Source organism: Artibeus jamaicensis, unplaced genomic scaffold, assembly GCF_021234435.1.
Source record: "Artibeus jamaicensis isolate MK-2021 breed Jamaican fruit bat unplaced genomic scaffold, CSHL_Jam_final scaffold_916, whole genome shotgun sequence".
NCBI classification, from domain to species: domain Eukaryota; kingdom Metazoa; phylum Chordata; class Mammalia; order Chiroptera; family Phyllostomidae; genus Artibeus; species Artibeus jamaicensis.
The window spans coordinates 1,160,037-1,181,737 of NW_026522059.1; the positions used below are offsets into that span (position 1 = coordinate 1,160,037).

Below are 21,701 nucleotides of genomic sequence, written 5' to 3' on the forward strand. Positions count from 1 at the left end.
AGGGGGTACACAGTGACTCAGACGCACCGGAACCCCTCAGCCCCGCCAAGCTTGAGGCCAGTTGCTCCAGCTCTCTGCTCTGCCGCCTTCGTGGAGGCGGGGGGAGAGGGGGACCGCCCAGCCCCACCCTCGCCCTCGCTTTCACGGTCTCTGAGCGCCCCCTGCTGCGGCCGCAGGGCTCTGCACCGGCTCCTCCCGGCTTCCGCGGCGCCGCACTCCCTGCCCGTTCTGCTGTCCGCTCACACGGGTGGTTGCCCACAGTCACTGCGGCCACTCTGCTCAGGAGGCAGCGCCCAGCCCACCCCAGCTGCACCTGCTGGCGACAACCCCGGGTTGGGGTGTCACAAGGTGAACCCTGGATGGGGAGTGACGAGTGATGGGCAGGTCACCGTGGGAACCCCAGGCCAGGCAGCCCCCCTTTCAGCTTGTCCACATTGTTTTCATTTTCAGTGACATGGCGTAGGGCCCATTATCTTCCAGGCACTGCACACCCCCAAACGGCCTACCTGCACACCCCCTCTCCGAGCTGGAGCCTCTGTTCACTGTCTCAGACTTCCTGAGGCCTTGGGGCACCCCCGTGGGGTGCAGGGGCCCTGCTGGAGCAGGGCCTGGCCAACCATCCCCATCCTGCTCAGCTTCCCAGCTGGGCTCCCTGTGGAGGCGCAGGCTGCCCCCTGCTGGAAACACGGAGAAGTGGCAGGACCAGCAAGCATTTCTAGCAAGCATTTCTGCTCCCAGGGTGCCCTCCTCGGAAAGTGCATGGGGGCCACACAGTGTGAACCGAGCTGGGATGGGGCAAAGGCCTGGGCGGACCAGGAAGGGGGCCTGGTGCACACCCTGCCCTAGATGTGTGGGGCAGCTGTGGGTGTCCACCTTCGTCCCTCACACCTGCCCCTTTGACAGTGGAGTCCCGGGACCCCAGCATATGGTCCCAAGTCTAGCCTGCCCTGGCCCTGCCCCAGGACAGAGGGGTACGTGGGTGGGACAGGGGATGCTGAGGTCCTGGAGGAGATGGCGCCCCCTCACCCAGCCAGCAGGAAAGGGGGCACCCCGGCTCCCTCCTTCCCCCGAGTCTTTCACTCCGCCTTCGTCATTGTCCCAGGGTGTCCCTCCCGTGATGACTCAGGCCCCAGGGACGACAAATGCCTGCCCCATGAGTCCCGAGGTCTGAGGAGAGGAGGCGGTCCAGGCTGATGGGCTCCCTGTCAGGTCCCTGCCCAGCACCCCCGGAGATGAGCGGCTGCTCGGGGCCACGGCCCTCTTGGCAGGTCCCTGACGCCCAAGCAGGGCACAGGGAACGGTGAAACCCAGGTGCCAACCAGGCCTCCCCAGCCTCTCTGCCTGGTGGAGGGAGCGAGGCTGGTGGGCAGAGTCCAGCCTCAGCCTCAGCCGCAGGGCCCAGGCCGCCCAGGCCTGCACGCTGGCCAGAGGGAGCCTCAGAGAACAGGTGTGGGTTTTTAATTCTTTTTATTGAAGAAAAGAAAAGGAGAGAAAAAATAGATTCCCCACCCCTGCTTCGTCCCGGAGTGGGCCTCTGGGCCTGCCACTGAGGGCAGGCGGGGCGAGGGCTGTGCCCCTGCCTGGGTCGAGGCGGCCAGGGCCCGGGCGGGTGGGGGCTGGCTGCTTTCCGAGGAAGTGGGTCTAAAAAACGGGGCCGGGCCGGCCGGGCCAAGCAGGCTGGTCCTCTGTTGCAGCGGCTCGGGCGGGCGTCCTGAGGGTGCTGGCTGCACCCCGCCTGGCCACTGTCCACCGCCGCCCGTCCAACCGCCGGGGCTGGGTCCGAGGAGGGCAGAGTCCGAGGCTCCGTCCAGCCTCTGGAGCCCCGTGCCGCTGGGGCTGCCGCGTCCTGTCCCGTCTGGCTCTGGTCCCAGCACTGCGGGCCTCCGCCTGGCCGCCGTCCGAGTGCCCTGAGGCCGGGGCGTGGGCCGGGCCCACCGCCCTCGAGTGTGCGGGCGCCCACCCTGCAGCAGGAGCGGGCGGAGCAGCACCCCTGCTCCGTGCCCAGTGTGTGGCCACCGCCCACCGGCTCAGACCTCGGTCTGGAGGTCCGTGATGTCCTGGGCCACCAGCGGGATGGTGGCACCCGACTTCTCCCACTCCGAGCTCCGCAGCTCCAGGGGCGACGGGGGCAGCGGCTCCAGCTCCTTCTTCACCCACGCGGGCGGCCCGTGGGCTTTCCGGAGGCTCTCCCAGGGCCGCTTGTTGGGTGTCTGCTGCTTTTCCGGCTGCAGGCCAGTGGGCGGGGCGGCCGGAGAGGGGGACGGACAGGGATGGAGAAAAGAATGAAGAGGGGAGTCAGACCTGAGAGGTACAGGCAGGGCACGGGAGGCCCAGCACAGTGGGGCAGCAGGTGCAGAGCTCCTCCCGGACTGCACCAGGGCTGCGGCCCGCCAGTGGGTCAGGGTCTGGGGTGACCTGCAGGGAAGGGCAGCTGGAGGCCCCAGGCTACCCTCCCCCACGTGCTTCCCTACCCTTCCAGATGGGCCCCAAACCTTCCAGGAGCCCTGCAAGGCTGGAGGAATAAAGAGATGAATGGACAGGGCCTCAGGACGGCTGGGAGAGGCAGTCTCACCTCAGGGCGCTTCCCCGGCCGCCCCGCCCCAGGCCCCCAGGCCCCGCCCCAGCCCCCAGGCCCCGCCCCATGCCCGCAGGCCCCGCCCCGGCCCCCAGGCCCCGCCCCATGCCCCCAGGCCCTGCCCCGGCCCCAGACCTTGCTCTCCGGACCCAGCACCTCCTTGTCCTTCTCCGCGTGCTGCAGCTTCCGGTTCAGGTCCTGGAACATGTCCTGGTGCCGCTTCCGTGTGTGCATGATTTTCTGCAGGGGAGGAGGGGCGGGTGGGAGTCCTGAGCTGCAGGGGGCTGCCCTGACCTGTCCTCTGCCGGCCTGTGGGCTGGCCCCTGGGGGCCAGGCCTCCCAGGTCAGGGCAGGATCCTCCCCCCCAGGCCTTGCCTGGCCTACTGGGCCTGCCTGAGCCGCCTGGCCAGAGGCTCAGAACACACCTGGCCCCAGGCGTTGGCAGAAGGGGCCCCGGACCCACCTCGAAGTCCAGCTCTGCATACCGCGACTTCCGCCTCTGTGGGGAGAGGAGTTTGTGCACTTGTAACCAGCCCCTAAAACCTCCCTGACCACAAGTCCTGGCCTCTCCTTGCCTAAAGGTGGAGTAGCAGGAACCCCAGCACCCCATACCTGCCCTTGGGGTGCTGGGCCTGGCCGCCCCCACCCCTCCAGTCTCTGAGTTTCACGTCTTGCAGGCTGAGCAGAGCGTGGGCTTCAACTCCAGGTTTCAGGTCTAAAGAGTGACCACCCAACTACAGAAGGGAGGGGCTCAGCCCCAGCAGGTTCAAGTGCAGTGGGGGTCCTTGAGCCACTTGCAATGGGCCAGACCACCCTCCTGGGACCACGCCCTGAGAGACCAGCAGGGTTGAGGCCGAGTGGGGACAGCAGCTGGCACTCCCTCTGGGCGGAGCCAGGACACCTTGGTCCTAAGCCAGGCCGATGGGACTCTCAGCCAGTGAGGTGGGGTGCTGCCTGACGCTGGCTGCCAGCCCAAATCTGAGGCGCCTGGGGTGTGTGCCTTTCCTTTGCCAGCTAGGGACCCTGGCCCCCCACCCTGGGCGGCCCTCACCTCCAGGGAGCTCACGGACAAGGTGGAGACATTCTCGTTCTTGGTCCCAGTCCCCGTGCTGGGCCCCGGGTGGGCGGCAGGCTCCCTGGGCTCCCCCAGGCTGGGGGGCGCCGGCTCCAGGGTGGGCGGTGGGGGCAGAGGCTGCTGGGGGGGTGGCGGAGGAGGGGGTGGTGGGGGCTGGGTGGGGGGCGCCTCCGGGGGCTGGCGGGAGGGCGGGCTGCGGGCGGGGGGCCCAGCGTCAGGCGCCATGTTGAGGTGGATGAGGCGCGTCTGGGGCATCTGGTCGATGTGGATGCTGTACTTGGGCTCCTCCTGGGGTTTGGGCCGCAGTGTGGCCGTGGCCGTGGGGAGGATCACGTAGCTCGTGTCCAAGGCCTTCTCCTGGGCCCGGCTCAGCTCCGAGTCCAGCTTCTTGAAGATGTCCCCGTCACCCACGAAGGAGGACTTGGGAGCGCGGCTCTTCTTGAGGGTCAGCGAGTGGTTGGGGAAGTCGGGCAGGGGGCCGCCCGGGCAGCGGGGGGAGCCGTGCGTGTGCAGCTTGGACACACTGGCTGGCAGGCTGTTGAAGTTGGGGGGCGGCACCTTGGCGTGGGCCAGCTTCAGCTTCTCCTCCTCGGGCAGGGACGGCCGCTTGAGCGTGCCGGTGATGGTGGCCGTGCGGCAGGCCGCGATGTCCTTGTTCAGCACTGAGGGACAGGGGAGGGGTCAGAGCGGCCTGGCCAGGGCCCCGCTGGATGCACCCCCCACGTGAGGCACTGCAGCCCCCGGGGTCCCTTTGCGCTTTCACACGGGGCTGGGACACAGGGTGCCACACCAGAGGACAGATGACCACCGCCCACACACTGCCCTTCCAGAAGCTGGGTGGCCTCTGATGGCCCCGAGGTGACCCACGCTGCCTGGAAGTTCGAGGACACAGCTTCTTGACGTGGGGAGGACGGCCCGCTTCTGGGGCCCAGCCTCGGTCTCTCCTGTTCAGCCACGGTGGGACCGGGCTGCGCTGACCTCTGACCTGGGCATCAGCACCGCGCTACTCACCGGGCATCTGACCTGGGCAGGACCTCGGAGAACCCAGGCAGCCCGGCTCCCGCACCGCGCCTCCGCCCGGCCCCGGGACCGGCGACCGTCGGCCACTCCCTGCGTCCTGTCTCGCCAGCGCACAGCCACCCAACTGCCCAGGCTGCTGGTCACTCGCCCGCTACGGGCCGGAGCCTCTTAGGCAGCCCCCCCCCCAGCCTCCCCCCACACGCGGGCCACCAACACCCTGCTCCCTTGCTCACAGCTCTTAGCTCCGCTCCGTGGGGTCCGACGGGACCGTCTCTGCTAAACCTGTCCCCAAACCAGGCTGAAGGGCCCCACACTTGTGGCCTCTCTGCCCACACGGACTGAGCGTCAGGCCCCGTGGACCTGGCCCGGCGCCTCCCATGCACTGGGCAGCAGTCGGGCTGCGTGCGGGGCCCGGCCCCTGGCTGGATGCCTGCCCACCCGGTGCCTGCCCACGCGGCATCCGCTCCCCACACCTGGAGCTTGGTTGTGTCTGTGAAACTCCCTCCCAGCTGTCCCCAGACCCACAGCCACCAGCCATTTCTTGTTCCTGAGGTATGGGCCAGGCTGGGCCACCTTCCCAATGAGGAAGGAAATACGGGCGGAGAGGCCACCCCACCCACACAAGGTGGGGCCAAGTCCCCCAGAGCCCCCAAGCCTTGAGGCTGCCTCCCAGGGAGACTGGTCAGATAGCTTGAGACTAAGATGGGGGTGGCTCCAGCTCCCATTCATGCCAACCTACAGATCACCTCCTCCAGGAAGCCCTCCTGGGTCTACCTGGCAGCAGCTGACACTCCCCACCCGGGGCTGTCCCAGCTAATCCCTGGGTTGTCCGTACAGAAGTTTTCCCCAAATACCTGACAGACTAGAGGGAGGCGGTGCCCTCGAAGGACTGCCTGTCATTCCCACAGACCCTTGGCTCATAGAGCACTGATCCCGGAGGAGCTTCCTTTTATTGGGCAATTAATTCCCTTCCTGCCCTTGCTTCCAGGAAGCTCAGCAGTGAGTCCTTCTACCTGCTTCCTCCCACTCCCACTGGTGTGCCCTGTGTTGGAAACCCACCTCGCCCCCCTCGGCAGTCGGACTAACAGCGGGGGAATGAATGCAACACAGAACACGAGCCCTCGAGGGAGGGGGAGGCGGAGCGGAGGACAGAGCCGGCCAAGCCTCACTGCCCCTGTGAGGAGGCGGGTGGGGCTGGGGACTGGCAGTGTCCATGGTGTTGGGGACTGAGGCACAGTGGGGACAGGGTGGGGCCAGAGGCCCTGTGCGGGACTGCGAACTCCACCAGCACAGGGGTCCATGCGCCAGGGACCCTGCCTGCAGCCCCAGAGGTGTGGCTGGGCTGGGAGGCACCCCCCCCCCCGCCCCGTCTCCCTGCTCAGGGCTCACAGGACAGCGTCTCCTCCGCCTAGGTGGGCTGGGGGGAGGCAGGGCTGGGTGAGGACAGACAAATGATCAGACAGATGCACAAAGAAAGGAAAAAAAAGCCAGTGGGCCCGGGCCAGGCCACCGTCGCTCTCACCTGTCAGGCGCTCACCTGATCTACAGGCCAGGTCCACATCCTTCTCGAAGTCGGTCTGCAAGACAGAAGCGGGGCGAGGTGAGGGCCCCCGGGCTGCGGGCCGGGCCGGGAAGGCTGATGGGGAAGGGCCACGCTGGGGCTGCGGCCGCACCCGGGAGGGGCGCGTGTGCTGTGTGTGTCTGGTGTGTGTGCACACTGCACACATTCAGAGGTGCCCGTGTGCTGACGTGTTCACACCAAGTGAGCGCCTTAAGGACAGCCATGCCTTCCATGCTCTCGCCTGTGCACACACACACACGTGTGCACACGAGCATGCATGTGCATTGCACCCATACATGCACATAGATCACACACGCCTGTTTGTGTGCATGCATGTGCACATGTGTACACATGCACGTGCACATTTTCATACACACACAAGTGTGTGCACATGCAAGCAGGCCTGTGCACCGTTTGCGTGTGTGCAGATGCATGCATGTGCAGGCACACGTGAGCATGTTCCCTCCACAAGGCACTCATGGATTAGCTGGGAAGTGGGAAGCCAGTCCCACCGCAGCTCACTCCTGTCCTCCTGTGCTCACTCCTCCCCAGCCCATCTCCCCTGCCCCATTCCCTGGGCCTCCAGTTCAAGGACCCCTGTCCGGGCCCTCCCATTCCCCCACTGGGGCACACAGACCCCACAGGGGAGCCCCCTGCGGTTCAGGCCACCAACTGCCGAGCAGTGGGTTGTGGGGACCTGCTCCACATCACCCCTTCAGTCCTTGAGACAGCCTGGGGGTTGAGGGGGGGGAGGCTGGCCAGCCAAGGGGGCAGAACAGGGTTGCAACACAGATGTCCAGGGCCTGGGCGGGACCACGAGCCGTGGCTGTGGTCCCTGCTGCATGCAGCACCCACTCTGGCCTGGCCCAGAGCTGGGGATCCAGCTCGGCCACCCCAGGTCAGCGTGTGGCCTCCTCCGGGGCGACTGGCCCCAGGGAACAGCCGGGCCCTGCATCTCAAACCTGGAGGTTCCTTTAGCCGGAAGACCACAGAGCCCGAGGTTGGAGGTTAGGCCAGGAGCAGCGTCAGGGGCCCAGGAGCTGGCCTCCTCCACCTTGGGGCCCCCCTTGCCCTGAAGAACGCCGGCAGCGTACCCCAGGCTGGCACCGGCATCTGCCGAGGCCCTGCCTGGGGCCCTATCGACCACTGTGGCGTGGCAAGGCACCCCGAAGACCCCATGGGTGCCTGCCGCCTGCCGCCTCACTGCGTGCCCGGGGCACCCAGTGGGCAGCAGCCTCAGAGTGCCAGTGGGGAGGGGTCACCGAGGCACTGCCAGCGCTGGAACGGGCACTGCCATGGGGGGTCAGGGAGGGCTCCCCAGGGAAGCCGGCCCCTCGGCGCACACCTGGGGGCGAGTGGCAGGGGCGGGCGGGGCTTGCGGGCGGGGCACCTGGGGCTGCAAGGCCTGAGGGGCAGCTGGAGAGGGCAGGAGATGAGGCAAGGGTGGGGACACCGAGGTGGTGTCCGACCCAAGACACCTGCTGCTACCAGCCCCACTCAGGCTCTCGGCCACTCGACCTGCCCATCCCCCAGACTCTGGACCAGGGACGTGGCCCCGGGGAGCCTGGTCCCGGCCTCAGACTGGGCTCAGAGTTCCTCGTGACGGGGCCTCGGGGCCTGGCAGGCGCAGAGGCAGCCTGCACCCTGCTCCGAGCCCTACCATGAGCTGGGCGTGGCCGTTCTGGAAGGAGCCCCCCGAGTCCCCGTTGCCCTCCTCCTGGCGATCGACCACTCGGCACTTCACAGCATCCTGGACCTGAGGGGACAGAGCACAGGTGGTTGGTGACACCCCCGCCCATGAGGACAGCACTGGCTGTGGTGCAGGGGGCGGGGGCAGGCTAGTCCACCGAGGCCCAGCGGCTTTTCTGAGAGTCTCTGTGCTCCTCGTGGCGAGAACCCCACAACACGGTGCTGCAGGCCCCTCATCAGGCTGAGGAGGGTCGCCCGGTGTCCTGCCTGCACTTTGCCACCACGGCCCCCGCTTCGAGGACTGTCTGGGCCCGCCCAGGGCCTGGCCCTCGCCTGCTCGAGCAATGCCCACCCGGGTGTCCCCAAGCGTCCTGGGTGGGGCCACGGGTCTGTATGAGGAGCAGCCGCATCCGCCATCCATGGGGCGGGGGGGGGGTCACCCACTAGGGCCAGGGACTCCTCAGAAGGCCACAGTCTGTGCTCGCCTGCTCATATCTCCCACGGGCACTCTCTGTCCTCTGAGGTCCCTTTCTACAGCCTGCTGTCCCTGTCTCACAGGAGCCGGGCCACTGAGGGCCACAAGTGTGGCCTGAGAGCCTGGGCAGTACGTGGCCGCCGTCTGCAGAAGGGGCTGTCACCAGACCACGGGTATGAGCCGATGGGGGCCAGAGTGTGCCCACACGGCCACGTCCCATGACATTTTCCTTCTGGGTTGTCTCCGGGGCCCACTGGGGGGCCTGTGCTCTTTTGGTTGCAGGCTGTCCTCAGGTCCTTTGGAGCGGACCCTCAGGACTAACGAGGGCCCCTTTGGCAGCAAAAACTTTGGGTCTGCACTCGTGCCTTTCCCCGAGATCAGAGCCCCTGGAGAGGGGCTACCAGCTCCTTGGGAGCTATGAGCCTGGTGCGGGGGGGTCCTCGGCTGGTGGGGTGACCAAGGTCAGTACCCGTCTTTCCCCTGATACGTTCTCAATACGGCATCCGCGTCCTCAATGGCGCAGGCACCCTGGGGCCTGTGTCCACCCTGGACAGGGAAGCTCCTGGCAGGGGTCCAGTGGGTGCATTGCTGCCCATTCAGGAGCTGAAGTTGGCCCCTAAACGGACGGAGAATCAGCAGCCCCACTCGGCCTTCCCTTGGGGCCCAGGGGGCCCCACTCCAGAGCTGTCTGGGCCCCGTGGGGTGAGCCTGCTGCCCCCAGCCTCTGGTTGCGGCTGCGCACCGGGCTGAGCTCTGCTTCCCGGCCTCCGCATCCTTCCGGATCTGTGAGCTTTAAAGCACGCCTCTGCCGCATTCCAGGAGGTTCCAGGGGACCTGGAATCTGTCCGCCCGCTCCCGCCCCCACAGCCCCGTGGATGTCCTGGCGCTGGGACTTGGTGCCCTGCCCACCAGTGGCCCCCACATGAGCCTGTACTTGGCCTTCCTGCTCTCCTCACGGCCCTGAAGCAGCACCAAGTCCATCCACGCCAAGATGCACAAGGTTTCACATCTGGACTCCCTGCGACTGGGAACATGGCCCTGGTCCCTGCCTCCTGCCAGGTGGCAGCCTGATGTAGCTGGGCCAGAGCCTTGCCTGGCTACCTCTGGAGAGGTCCGGAAAATGCCAGAACAGGGGCCTCCCATGGCTCCTGTGGGCCCAGGCTGCACCCCCGTCTGAGCCAGAACATGGCACAGGGCTACCTCAGTGGATGCCCCCGCAGCCCGGGACCCCTGGGGCGCCGGCGCGCCCACCTCTCTGCGCAGGATGCAGTGCACCATCACTATGACGAAGCCCTCGAGTGAGTCGAAGACGGCGAAGAGGATCTGGAAGAGGGCGGAGCGGCGGTCGGTGACGGCGAGCACGGCCGACATCCAGGTCAGCGCCAGCAGCGGCAGCACCACGCAGGAGCTCCACAGCGAGGCCCTGCGGACGGGGCGAGTCAGGGCCGCCCGGCCTCAGCCCCGCCTCCCTGCCGGGGCCGGGGGGGCCCCCCCGCCCCCCCTCCGGGCCTGGGATGTTTCCCCTCTGCTCCACCCCTCCCTGAGCAGCCTGAGGCTCCTGGGGGCGCTGGGGACTCAGGGGGTGGGTGCCCAGTGAGGGAGGCCAGTGAGGGAGGGAGCCCTCTGGGGCACCCAAGTTCTGGACTGTCCAGGAGGCTGTAGGGAGGGGAGGAAGCTCCTACAGTTCCGGGTCCCAGGTCCCCACAGAGCCCTCAGGTCCCTCCCTAGTCAGGGTCCAGGGCCCGGAGAGCAAGATGGCCACCGGGTGGAGTGCTTGGCCAGGCTTCTGGGCTCCGGACAGAGGGAGGGAGGGAGACGGAGAGGAGAGAGTCTGGGAGGGAGGCGACAGGACAGACACAGCCAGGCAGGCAGAGGACACGGGCAGAGACCGACAGGAACAGAGACTGACAGGCGCTTCCTCCTCTTGGTGGTTCCCTCCCCTGCCCATCTCGGGTGAAGGGGGGCTGCCTCCTCCAGGCAGTCTTCCAGGAGCACACCTGCCCTCTCCAGTCACTGCCCTCGGCAGTCTGGGCCCCCCCCCCCCGACACATCACAGGCTCCACTCACGCCCATTTGGAGCCCACCTCCCAGACTGTGCAGTGGGGACACGAAGCTGCTTCAAAGGGCTGTCGTGGGCACAGAAAGAGCACCTGCAGGGGCTTAGGACCCGTGACCCATCCTGGTCACTGTCATGCCTCTCAGGGCCACAGCAGCCGGAGGACCCAGCCAGGGTGAGCTCTGTCCCCAGAGATGAGTGCCAGCCCGCGAGGGCTCTGAGGGGTTGCTGGGGCCACTGAGGTGACCCCCAGGGGTGGGGGTGCTGTCCGGGCCACTGGCTCCCTCCTCCCTCGCAGCACGAGCAGGGCAGGTGGGCCAGCGTATCGGAGACAGGGACGCAGGGCAGAGCCACCAGGAAGCAGCTGGGGACACAGGGCTAGGGTCCAGCCAGGACAAGGACCCCCAAACCTGTGGAGCCTCGGCCGGGGCAGAAACTTCCCCCAGACTACCCACTCTGCCCTGTGGGCTAGGACCCACAGGGGACCCGAGGCCAAGGCTGGGACACGCCTGCCCATACTCACCTCCCACCTCTGGGACTGGGTGCGGCAGCCCACTGGCCTCTTAGGCCCTGCGCTCCCGGGCCCCCTTCACCGCCTCTTCTCCCTCAGTCTCCTCTGCCCGCCCCCTGCCGCCGATCTCTAAGACCAGGGTCCCCAAGCCCAGGCCCAAGTTTCTCCTCCGGGACAGAGGCCCTGGTCCTACTCCCAACCCCAGGGCCTGCCCCAACTCAGGGACCACTCCACGGCCGCCCGCCGGGGGGGGGGGTCTAGGCCAGAGCCAGCGGTCACCCTGAAGCCGCCCCTTCTCCCCAGGCAGAGTGGGGGCTCCAGAACTGGACCTCACAGACATTCTCCTCCCCTCCTACCTCAAACTACCTTGGGGTCTCCCCCAGGCCCCCTCAGACAGCAGCGCTGCCCTCACACAGGACGTGTCCTGCGCAGGGCCCTTTCCCCGGGTGGGGAAGTCTCCTGGCGGACCCCCCCACAGGCTCCCCTTCTCACTCCGAGACTGGCCTCTACCCCCCTCCCGCCGCTGCTGTGCCTGCGCTCGGCACCAGCCTGGACAAGGGGGCCTCCCCCAGGGAGATTCGAGTCTACTCGGTGATGGCAGTCCCTCACCCCTCCCGTTCTCGCCCCGGTTCTTCCTCTTCGTGAGGGTGGGGCGGGGCGGTCTCTCCTCACCTCCACCTGGGCCTTCTCTGGCTGGGCCTGGACCCCAGGTCTGGAGCAGGCGGAGCCCAGGCTGGGCCAGCGCCACCCCCACCCAGTCCTCATCCTCTGTGAGTCATCTCTCCCCGGCCCGAGGCCTGACAGTGAGCTTGGGGACCTGAAACTCACTCCACAGCCTCTGCAGAGGCAGCCCACGCAGGCCCTGACTGATCAAGGCAGGGGAGGAGTGGGTGGGGCAGGCCTGTGGGCAGTCACCTCGCCTGTCCCCTTAGCAAAGTCAGGTTCCCCTAGGAGGGGGCAGGGACTCAGCCAGACGAGCCCGAGCCTGACCCGGCCCACCCGTGCTCACGCGCTGCCCACGGGGGGCATTGCAGCCCCGGGTCCCAGGGTCTAGCCCAGGGAGCACACACAGGAGGGTCCCAGGGTCAGGGATGTGTGGGCCGGAGACAGGGCCACGCCCCCTCCAGGTGCAGCCTCCACCTGGGACGCCAGGCCCACGAAGCCCTGCCCTGCTCACAGCCCTGGGTGGCACCGGGGACACCAGATGAGAACGCTGGCCCTTCCTGCCACACACACATCCACAGGCACACACTGGCCAACATGCAGACACACACGTGAACACACTTGTACCCACACGCTCATGCTCACAGCACACTCGGGGAGCTGCTGGCCCACAGCCACCTGCCCGGTGGGCTCCCTGCCCTCAGGTCTCTGGCCCTGAGAGGCCCTGGGGGTGGGGGCTGCCTGGAGCCCTGGGGAGAGCAGCGGGGATGACGGAAATGGTAGCAAAAGCGTCAGACAAGCAAAATTTGTGACTCAGAGGAGAGCGGAGATGGATGCACAGGTGGGCGGGCACCGAGAGGCACCGACACGGCGTTACTGGGGCTTCGGAGGGGCGCTGACCTCAGAGAGGGCTCCGCAGGGGCACGAGCGGGGGCGCGCCGGAGGGGCCCAGGGAGGCCGGCTGTGACAGTGGCAGAGGCTGGAACCGGGCAGAGGAGGTTCTCACGGAGAACAAGGGGGCAGGTGGGGGCGGCCAGACTGCAGTCCAGCCGGAGCCTCCTGGGCCGGGGTCCTGGGGGTTGGGGACAGGGTCTTGGAGAATGTGGGAAAGGGGTCTTGGGGAGATGAGGCTCCGGAGGGGGTAGGGATGGGACCCTACAGAGACAGAGGGGGGACCTGTGGGACTGGGGACAAGGTCTTGAGGGCTGGGACGGATGGGGCCTGAGGGAGAGCCGTCCTTGGGTCCTCTTCCCACCCGGCGCACCAGAGCCTGGGCCTCGGGAGGGCTGGGCCGCCCACACACATTTACACAAAGACGCAAAACCCTCGGGGCCAGGCCACTGCTCGTTCTCTGGTCCCTGGTGCCCTGTCTGACCGGCACAGCCCCTGCCTGAGAGTGACTGGGACGGTGGCCCAGCAGGCCTGCCCTAAGCACACGTGAGGGGCCCGGGGGACGCTGTGGGGCCGGCTGCCTCCCACCAGTGCTCCCAAGCCCGGCCCCCGGGGCATGGCGGGAAGCGGCCACGGAGAGCAGGCCGTGGTTAGACGGGCTGGGCTCTCGGAACCTAGGGCTCCAGCCCTGGGCCACCTGCCCAAGCCTCGGTGGTCTCGCTGCAACGTGCGGACACGACAGAGCCTGCCTCCAGGGGGGCCGCAGGTTCAGACAGAGTCCTGCACGGGGTGGGCCTGCCCCGAGGCACTGGCTGGGCAGCCTGCGGGCGTGGGGCCTCCTGCTGTCCGGGAGGCGGGGGGATGGGCCTGCGCAGACCGGTCGGTCCGGTTCCCGAACTGCCCACCCGAGGCCACGCTCCCAGCCGCTGTGGGCATCCAGGGCCACAGACCTCCCTCAGGCTGGTGTCTACCCAAGACCAGAACCCACCAAGGCCCCAAGGGGCTGGTTTCCTGAAACTCTGGCTCACTGGGGAGAGCAGGAAGAGGGACAGACAGAGGGGAGACAGACAGGCCAAGCAAGACTGGCACGAGGTGGGAGGGACCCCGACGCAGACACCAGCCTGGCTGGGGGACGGACAGAGGGGGGACGGTCCCACCTGCCGCTGGCCTGGAGGTGACCTGCACCCCTTCATCCTGGAGCCCGTTCCCCGCAGGACTGAGGGGCAGCACGCCCCCCACTGCTGGGCAAGGCCGAGCCACTCGGAACCGCCACCGGCTGGGCCGTGTGCCCCTGGCCAGGCCACTTTCTCGGGTGGGAGGCCACCGGGCCCATGTACCACTCCTTGTTCCTGTGCTGACGGTGCCCTAGGGTGGGCCCCCAACCCCAAGGGGAGGGAGGGGGGAACTGGCAGCACTGGGGTCTCTGCGGACCTCCCGGGACACACGCCCTGTCACAGCGGGGGCCCTGGCACCCCTCTGCCTGGGCCGGGCGGGGTGGGGGGTGAGCTCTGGGTCCTACCCTGCCCGCTCCTTCAGCTTCTTGTCCGTGATGCCGTCTTTGGACACGAGCTTGTTGAACACCAGGATCCCGATGGCCATGTTCACCTGCCGGGCAGAGGCGGGTGTGGGTAGCCTGCACTCGGCCCCACCGCTGCGCCCCGCCATCTGTCCCCGCTGTCTGGCGAGGTCCTCTGTGCCCAGAGACCCGTCCCGCCCCCGTAAGGCCCAGCGCTGAAGCCCAAGCCTCCCACGTGACCCCCCACCTCGCAGGCTCCACCAGGACCTGGGAGCCCTGTCAGGCGGAGGGGTCACGGGGAAGGGCCAGGCTGACCCAGTGCAGGCGCACAGGGTGACGGGGGGCCTCTTCCTACAGGCGGTGTCAGGTGGGCGCAACTGGCCAACCCAGTGGCCTGCCTGCCGTCTCCACTGTGGCCAGCCATGGTGTGTAAAGCGGGGTTCCATTTGTCCAGAGGTCAGGCTGGGGTCGGGCTGAACCTGGCCCTCCCCCCGAGTGGGGCTGACTTTGCTTGCCCCGTTCAGAGCCTGGGAGTGACCTCTAGTGACCTCCAGGCCAGCGTGCCCCACCCAGGCTCTCGAACCCCACCCACTGTGGGGAGCTCATTCCCACCCAGGTGCTGCCTCCCTCCTTCTCAGCCCGGGAGCCCTTCACAGCCTGTAGCTCGGGAACACCAGCACCAGGGCTGGCCCCGCCCTGGGAGGTGGTTCTCCGCAGGCTGCTGCTTAACTGCCACCTGGGACTCAGATAAGTGTCCCCAGGGCACCCCTCGCACAGCTCCTTGGCCTCTCCCTCCGACCCTCCCACGAAGGCCCCCTGCCCTGCTCCCACCCTCCCCGGAGGCAGCTTGGCCTCTGCTGAGTCCCTGCGGCTTGGACATGTGGGTCCCTGGGCCCAGGGGCCCAGGAAGGCTGACTCCACACTGAGTGGGTGCCCGGGCCCTGCCTCCCACCGTCAACAGAAGGTCCCAGACAGGGTCATCAAATACTCCGCAGCCTGACAGCATGGAGGTGACTTTCCTGGGTGACCTCCTTTGTCACATGGCAGGGCCAGCGGAGGGCAGGACCCCAGCTGCCACCTGCCTGCAGCACACTCTATCTTCAGCCTTCATTTGCATGTCCCCATGTCCCCAGGGGCCCCTGGGCAGAGGTCCCACAGCCGTGGGTCAGGGCCAGCCCTCCCCTCCAGATGCATCCTGAGAACAGACACAGGGTGGGAAGAGGTTCCTGCCTCAGCCCTCCCCTGGGGGGCGCCTGCCCTGAAATGGTCCCTGGCCGCTGACCGGCTGCGCAGACCAGCCTGGAGGCAAGCCCCTCTCTGCCCACGCCTCCCAGGAACCAAGGAGCTGGGTCCTGGCTCCCATGCTCACCTGTAACCTGGGGACAATGACCCTGGTGCCACTTGGCACTCTCACATCCCTCACCAAAAGAACGTGGGGACAGCAGAAAGAACACTGAGGGCCGAGGGAGGGGAGGGGCTCCCTTGTCCTGGCCCCACCCAAGGAGAAGAACGCCCCGCCCCAGGCTCTGAGGCTCCCCTGGGTGTGCCCATCCACCCGCCGCCCCCTCTCTCGGCAAACGTGCACAGGCCTGGCGGGTACAGAGCTGGTCCCCAAGAATCAGGCAAGTTTTGCTCAGGAATCTTAGGTGGCTGTCCCAGCCCGGCCTCTGCACCGCTGCACCCCGAAGGCAGGTCAGGGGGCTGTTGACACGCCCCACCCCGGGGACGGGGATCAGAACTTGCGGTTCCAGGCTGGAGCCCGGGGCCGTGGGGTCCATACCAGCACCACAGCGGCGGCCGGTCCCACGAAAGCATACAGCAGTCCTCCCTCCAGGGACAGCCAGCAGCTGGGGAAGGAGACGCCTGGTCAGTGGCCAGGTGTGGGTCCCGCCCGTGATGGGGGGTGGGCACCACAGGCTGGGGACGGGGGAGACCCTGCGAGGGGCAGAGGCTGCCAGCGCGGAAGACGTGTAGCCCAGGGTGGGAACCTCACGCTCATTTTCCGGCTTCAGAGCCCTGGGGCGGGGGGCTGGGTGGCCCCATAACCCCCAGTCTACAGGTGGAGCAGCGGGCCCCAGAGCAGGGGTGGACCGACCCTGGTCACCTTCCCTCTCCGCCAAGACCCCTTCCTGCCATGACGCCAGAAGCTGGGCTGGGTCGGGCCTGGTCCTCTGCCTGCCCACCTGCCGCAGCTGCGTGGCCCCAGCACCTGGGCTTCTGCTGAGTCTGGGCCGGCTCTTCCGCACTTCTCACTCTGTCTGGAGCGCCACTCTCCCCCAAGTTTCCTGGACACCCCTCACGGCGGTCCCCGGAGCCTCGACCCTATGGAGGGCACCCTCCCTGTCCCCCCCCCCCCCCCGGCTTCCTTTCCCTGAGCCTTCTCTCTGGCCATCTGCAAACAGACTGTTCCCCTCCCGAGCCCACCGCTCTCGGCACTCACCCCCTGGGGCCCCCAGGAACTGGGTCTCTGTTCCTGTCCATTGCCCCCCTAGACGGGGAGTTGCTCAGGGGCCCCCACATCCTGTGCCCTGGGCTGTACCGTGACCCCAACGGGCGCAGCCAGTGCCAGCGGCTCCTTGGGGCCCTCATCACCCGCTCCTTCCCCGTCCCTGCGAGCGGGAGACCTGCAGAGCTCGGGTCCCCTGCCCCCACCCCCGCCTCAGGGAGCCAAGCTGCTTCCAGGATGAGCCCAAGCTCCCCAGCCTGGCAAGTCAGGGTCCCTGGCCCTCGCCCGGCTGATCCTGCAGGGCGGTGGCTTCCTCTGAGGAACAGACCCCCACCTGCCCCGCCCTGCCCAGGGCTTCCCTGCAGCCCACAGGTGCAGGTTTGGGGGCTCAGAGAGGCTGACTGGCCTGTCCTGGATAGAGGGAGGGGACTCGGCTTCTCTTGGCCCCTCTGCCCATGGCTGGGCAGAGCTGGCTAGGAGAGGTGGCCACTCGGGGAGCCTGGCCTCCAGCTCGGGGCCACCTCCATCTGTGAGGTGGGGGGTGCAACCAGCTGTCACCCTCTAGGGCAGGGGCAGGGCCCGGAGGTGCCGGGAGGGCCCCCATCCCCGTGCTGCCCCGACTCACTAGTTCACGGTGCTGTACCCTCGGGCCTTGGTGAACCCCACAGACACAGCCACGACCAGTGCGGGGAGCCCTGGGGAAGGAGGAGCAGGGAGACAGGTGGGTGCCCCGCCACCACGCCCTCCGGTGGAGGGTGAGGGGTCAGGAGGGGGATGGGGCGAGGACGTAAGGAAATGGGGGCAGGGCAGCCGGGCCCTCCGACTTCCGGATGTCGGACGGAACACTTTCGGTTTACGTTGTGTCGAATGGAACATAGTTACACTAAAATGTTATTCGTTACCCGAAGTTCAGTTCCACTTGGCGTCGAGAACTTATCTGGCAGCTCCGTGTGAGGGGAACAGGGGTCCCGGGGGGAGGGCGGGCGCACCGGGGCGCGTGGGGCGGCAGGGCGGGCACTCACCCCAGCCCAGGCAGAGGAAGCGCTTGCGGATGAGCCGGTTGCGCAGGCGGCCGGTCACGGCCATGTAGGACTGCCAGGCCTCGGTGAGCACCCAGCAGAAGGAGGACAGGAAGAAGAAGTGCAGGAAGGCGGCCACCAGCGTGCACACCACCTGGGCGGGCGGGCGTGTGGGTGGGGGGCTGCGTGGGCCCCGCGGCCACCTGAGTGGCCCAGCGACCGCAGCGGTGATCAGGGCCAGCCCCAGGCAGGAAGCCACTGAGGGGTCGCTGGTCCATGGCCCTGAGATGGGCTGAGGAACATCTAAGCCCCCGGCAGGTGCTTGTGTGACCTAACCCACAAATGGCCAGGGACAGGTGCCCCTCCCACCCATTCACAGACACACCAAAAGCTGGCCAGGAGCCCACCGCAGAGCTCTGGTTCAAGCCCACCTACGCAGGAGGTACTGACCTCAAGGCCCAGGGAAGGCAGCTCACCCACAAGGCCACAGGATAAGGCAAGGACAAGCTCAGACTGGTGCCCAGCAGTGGGCTTGGGAGAGAGGCCTGAGCTGGCTCATCACAAAACTTCTGTCCAGCTGGACACTCCAGACACCGAGTACCAGTGTCCATCCTGGCCTAGGGACAGCCCCACCCCATCCTGGGCCTGCGCCATGTGGCCACCGTGGCCAGGGGAGGAGCGGAAAGGACAGCTAGTGGCTCCGGTCCCCTCCTCCTTAAGCTTCCTGGGGACCCCAGGGCCCAGGCCCTGCTGCGGTCACCCTTGCCACCCTCGCCCACGCCACCCAGGGACACCGGGATGTGCAGGGCAGGTCCAGGGCGGTACCTTGTTTCTGGTCTGGGTCTGCCCGACGAGGATGAGCGCGTTGGAGGAGATGATGGACAGGCAGAAGTTGATGAGGATGACGGAGCGCTCGGAGCGGATGTACCTGCAGGGAGGGGGGCCCCCGGTCAGCGCCCGGCAGGGGCTCGCTTCACAAGACCTGGGCTTCTGTGGCCGCACCGAGTAGGGTTGCTGCCTCCCACAAACAGTGGGGCTGGCACCATCACCACCATCACAAGTACCACCATCACCACATCACCACACCACCACCATCGCCATCATCACCACATTACCACAACGACCACCATCACTACCATCACCATCACCATCCTCACCATCGCCACCTCCCCCACCACGCCTACTGCACCACGTACCAAGTTCCAGTGCAGTCAGGCGCCAGGGAGAGCCCTGGGGAGCCTCTAAATACAGCTGCCTTCTCCTGCTGGGAGTGACTCATCCTTAAAATTGCTTCTCCTTGTCATGCGCAATCCCCTCCCTGCCACTGGACAGCCCGGGCAGAGCTACAGAGCTCCCTCTCAGGGTCCCGCCTCCGGTCTTCACCCCAGCAGCACCCCGTTGCCCTGGCCCTGTCCCCCAGCCTGATCCTGACCTTGAGACAAGAAGGTGGAGGGGTTCTGCGTGGGGGCTGAGGAGCCTAGGCCCCCTGTGTCTGTGTGACCCTGGGAACCTGTCCCAACCCCTCCACACCTCGCTCTCTCCTGAGACGGGGTGAGGCTGACGGCAGCCGTCCCTTGGGCTGTGACTGACATACGCAGGGTGGGCCACCTGTCACAGTTCTACTCTGGGTTCCCACTCAGTGCCCCCGGTGGCCTGGGTGGCTGAGACCCAGGCAGGTGGCAAGGTGAGGACACAGGGCAGAGCTTTGGTGGCTGCGATGTGGCCTGCTGTGACGGGTGGCCTCGGGTGGGCCCTGACCCCGCTCCTGGCTTCCGCTGCCCCCTGGACCGTCAGGGTGGAGGCCTGGCGGCAGTGGGCTGGGGCAGCTGTGGGAGGAGGCGCCTGGAGCGTCGCGGGCTCGGCCTTCCAAACCGCAGTGCGGCCGCCCCACGCCCACCCCCGGGTCTGGGAGGGGCGTGTCCACAGGGGCTCAGGGCACGTGGGCCCGGAGGCGGGGCATTGCATGCTGACCACCCGGACACCGGCACCCTCAGGCAGGACACAGCCCCCTTCCCAGGACCCCGGGTCCCCGGCCCGGCCCACGGGGACCCCACCTCCACACGGAGACGTAGATGATGATCAGCATGAGCAGGGTCAGGGAGGACACGCCGCAGCCCACGATGAGCGTCACCGACGGCACCGCCACCTTCTCCATGTTCTGGGGATTTGAGGGGAGACCAGAGTGAGGGCGGGGGCTGGACGGACGTGCAGACCGGCCCCGGGCAGGGTTCCTGCCTCCGCCCCCCACCCTCCAGCCCTCTGGAGCTCTCCTCCGAGCAGCAGCCAGAGAATCTCACAAATACCCACTAAAGGGCCCCTCCCCGTCCACCCACCGTCCCGCAGCGCCCGGGGCCCGAGAGCGCACTACGGAGGACGATGGGGGGCTGGACGCACCAGCCCCCAGACAGCTACAGCCCCTCCCGGCCTGCTGCCTCTCAGGTCTGGGAAAGATGGTGGGGACAGCGTGGCCGGAAGTGGAGGGGATCCCCCACCCTGAAGCTGACAACTTCCCATCGCTGGGGACACAGCTCCAGCACCAATGTCTGTTAGCCCCTAGGGAGCTGGCTGGCTCCAGGGAGGGGGGCTCTGGACTCTGGGCTTAGCTGGCCCTGAACTGGTAGCCTCAGCACCCCACCCTCCGGGTCCCCATTGGCCGTTTGTCCTAGCTGCCACCTGGCCAGGCAGAAAGCAGAGGGCAGGCCCAGCCCCGCGGCACTCAGGGGCAGCCGGTCCTGACTTCCAGCACAGCCTGGCCCCTCTGCCCCAGCCCACGACACCCCTGGGCCCTGGCCCCCAACGAGGCCCAGCGCCTGCCGGCCTCTCAGCTGCCGCCAGCCTGGGCCGGGCACGGGTGTGACCGCTGAGCTCCCGCCAGTGTGGATGGGGGGCCAGACACCCGGCTGTGAGCTCCCGCCTCTCCCTCTTCTCTCCGAGGTCAAGGTGAGGTGTGAGGTCGCCCACCTGGGGCTCCAGCGCTGCTGCAGACCCGCACTCCTGGCACACCTCATAACCTGCCTCCTGGCCCTGGGCCCGTGCTCACCAGCACATCCGCTCCCCCGATCGCCTGGGCGCACCAGGTGCCGCGGACCCGCCAGGCTCAGCCAGGAAGCCTCCTCCAGGCAGGCCCCCGGTTACCCCAGGGGGACGGGGGGCGGCTCCCCCACCTGCATGCTTTGCCGGGGACGAGAACAGTGCCACTGTCTACCAGAGACTAGGCTCCAAAGTGGGGGCTCTGTGGGAGCCCCATCACCCCATAACCAGCCCATGGCTGGGAGAAGGCCAGTGAGAAAGTGATAAGTGGGGGCAGGGTAACCCCAACAAATGTTTCTAGGACACGGGGCTGGCCCACAGCCAGTCACGTGGGTCATGGGTGGCTGAGTGAGCGGCTCCCGCCTGCTCGTGGCCATCTGCCTCCCCCTGTCCCCATTAGGCCCGGCAGCCACACACCCGCCGGCTTGCCCACCTGCTCCCTCCTCCTCTCTGCCTGGCAGGCTCTGGACCATGTAAAGGGGACAGGTGACAGGACGGGTGGGCAAGGGTGTCAGAAAACCCCAGGCCTTGCTGGCTGGGCTGGAGACCTGAGGGTGAGAGACTGGTACCAGGTGACGCAGAGAGCGGCCACCTGCCGGAGTCCAGCGCCCTGGCGGAGTGTGGCGCCGCAGCCGGCCCTCTGCCCTTGCCCGTCCCACGGCGGTTTCTCTCCCAGGTGACATCTCGGTGCCCGGCCTGAGCACACAGCCCTAGTCCTCAGCACCCCTACCTCGTCCTGAGCCTCTCCAGGGTGTCCCGGAAGCCTGGGCTTCCCCGCATGGTCCACGGGGCTGGGTCACCCCCCACCTGGACGCCCACTTCCGCTCTGCCCCCAGACGCACCGCTTTCCCTCCTCCGGCACCACCTCAGTCCCCGCTCCGACCCTGCCCACGGCTCCCAGCTGCCCAACAAATATGCCCTCACTGCATTGCAGGCTGGCCGTGACCCTGAGCACACTCTGAGCCCTGACCCTGGTCACCTGGAGCCTAGGCCCAGGTTGCACGTGTAACCCAGGGTCAGGCACACCCAGGGACACCGCCATCGACAACCGGGCTGTTTGCTGCCCGCCCAGCCGTGGCGGGTGCTGTAAACACCTCACCCCGTCCCCCCCCCCCCACGCAGCCTTGAGGCAGGTGGCCCCGGCCCCCTCACGGATGTGACTCAGAGCACGCCC

General features: G+C 67.6%; 1 protein-coding gene across 4 annotated transcripts in view; it reads right to left on the reverse strand.

Moving 5' to 3' along the window:
* Positions 1–1,497: 1,497 nt before the first annotated feature.
* ADGRB1 (adhesion G protein-coupled receptor B1) overlaps positions 1,498–21,701 on the reverse strand; it is a 54,291-nt gene continuing 34,087 nt past the window's right edge. For 3 of the 4 annotated variants that reach the window (XM_053660787.1, XM_053660789.1, XM_053660788.1), the window contains 13 exons: positions 19,552–19,655; positions 18,323–18,425; positions 17,501–17,651; positions 17,104–17,173; positions 15,813–15,879; positions 14,036–14,121; positions 9,647–9,818; positions 7,892–7,987; positions 6,193–6,247; positions 3,627–4,312; positions 3,039–3,074; positions 2,711–2,815; positions 1,498–2,225 (listed from right to left, as the gene is read on the reverse strand). In XM_053660787.1, coding sequence (XP_053516762.1) covers positions 2,028–2,225; positions 2,711–2,815; positions 3,039–3,074; positions 3,627–4,312; positions 6,193–6,247; positions 7,892–7,987; positions 9,647–9,818; positions 14,036–14,121; positions 15,813–15,879; positions 17,104–17,173; positions 17,501–17,651; positions 18,323–18,425; positions 19,552–19,655 — 1,929 coding nt within the window. In that variant the 3' untranslated portion in view covers positions 1,498–2,027. The remainder of the gene's footprint in view (positions 2,226–2,710; positions 2,816–3,038; positions 3,075–3,626; positions 4,313–6,192; positions 6,248–7,891; positions 7,988–9,646; positions 9,819–14,035; positions 14,122–15,812; positions 15,880–17,103; positions 17,174–17,500; positions 17,652–18,322; positions 18,426–19,551; positions 19,656–21,701) is intronic. The other variant, XM_037166659.2, reaches the window with a different exon arrangement.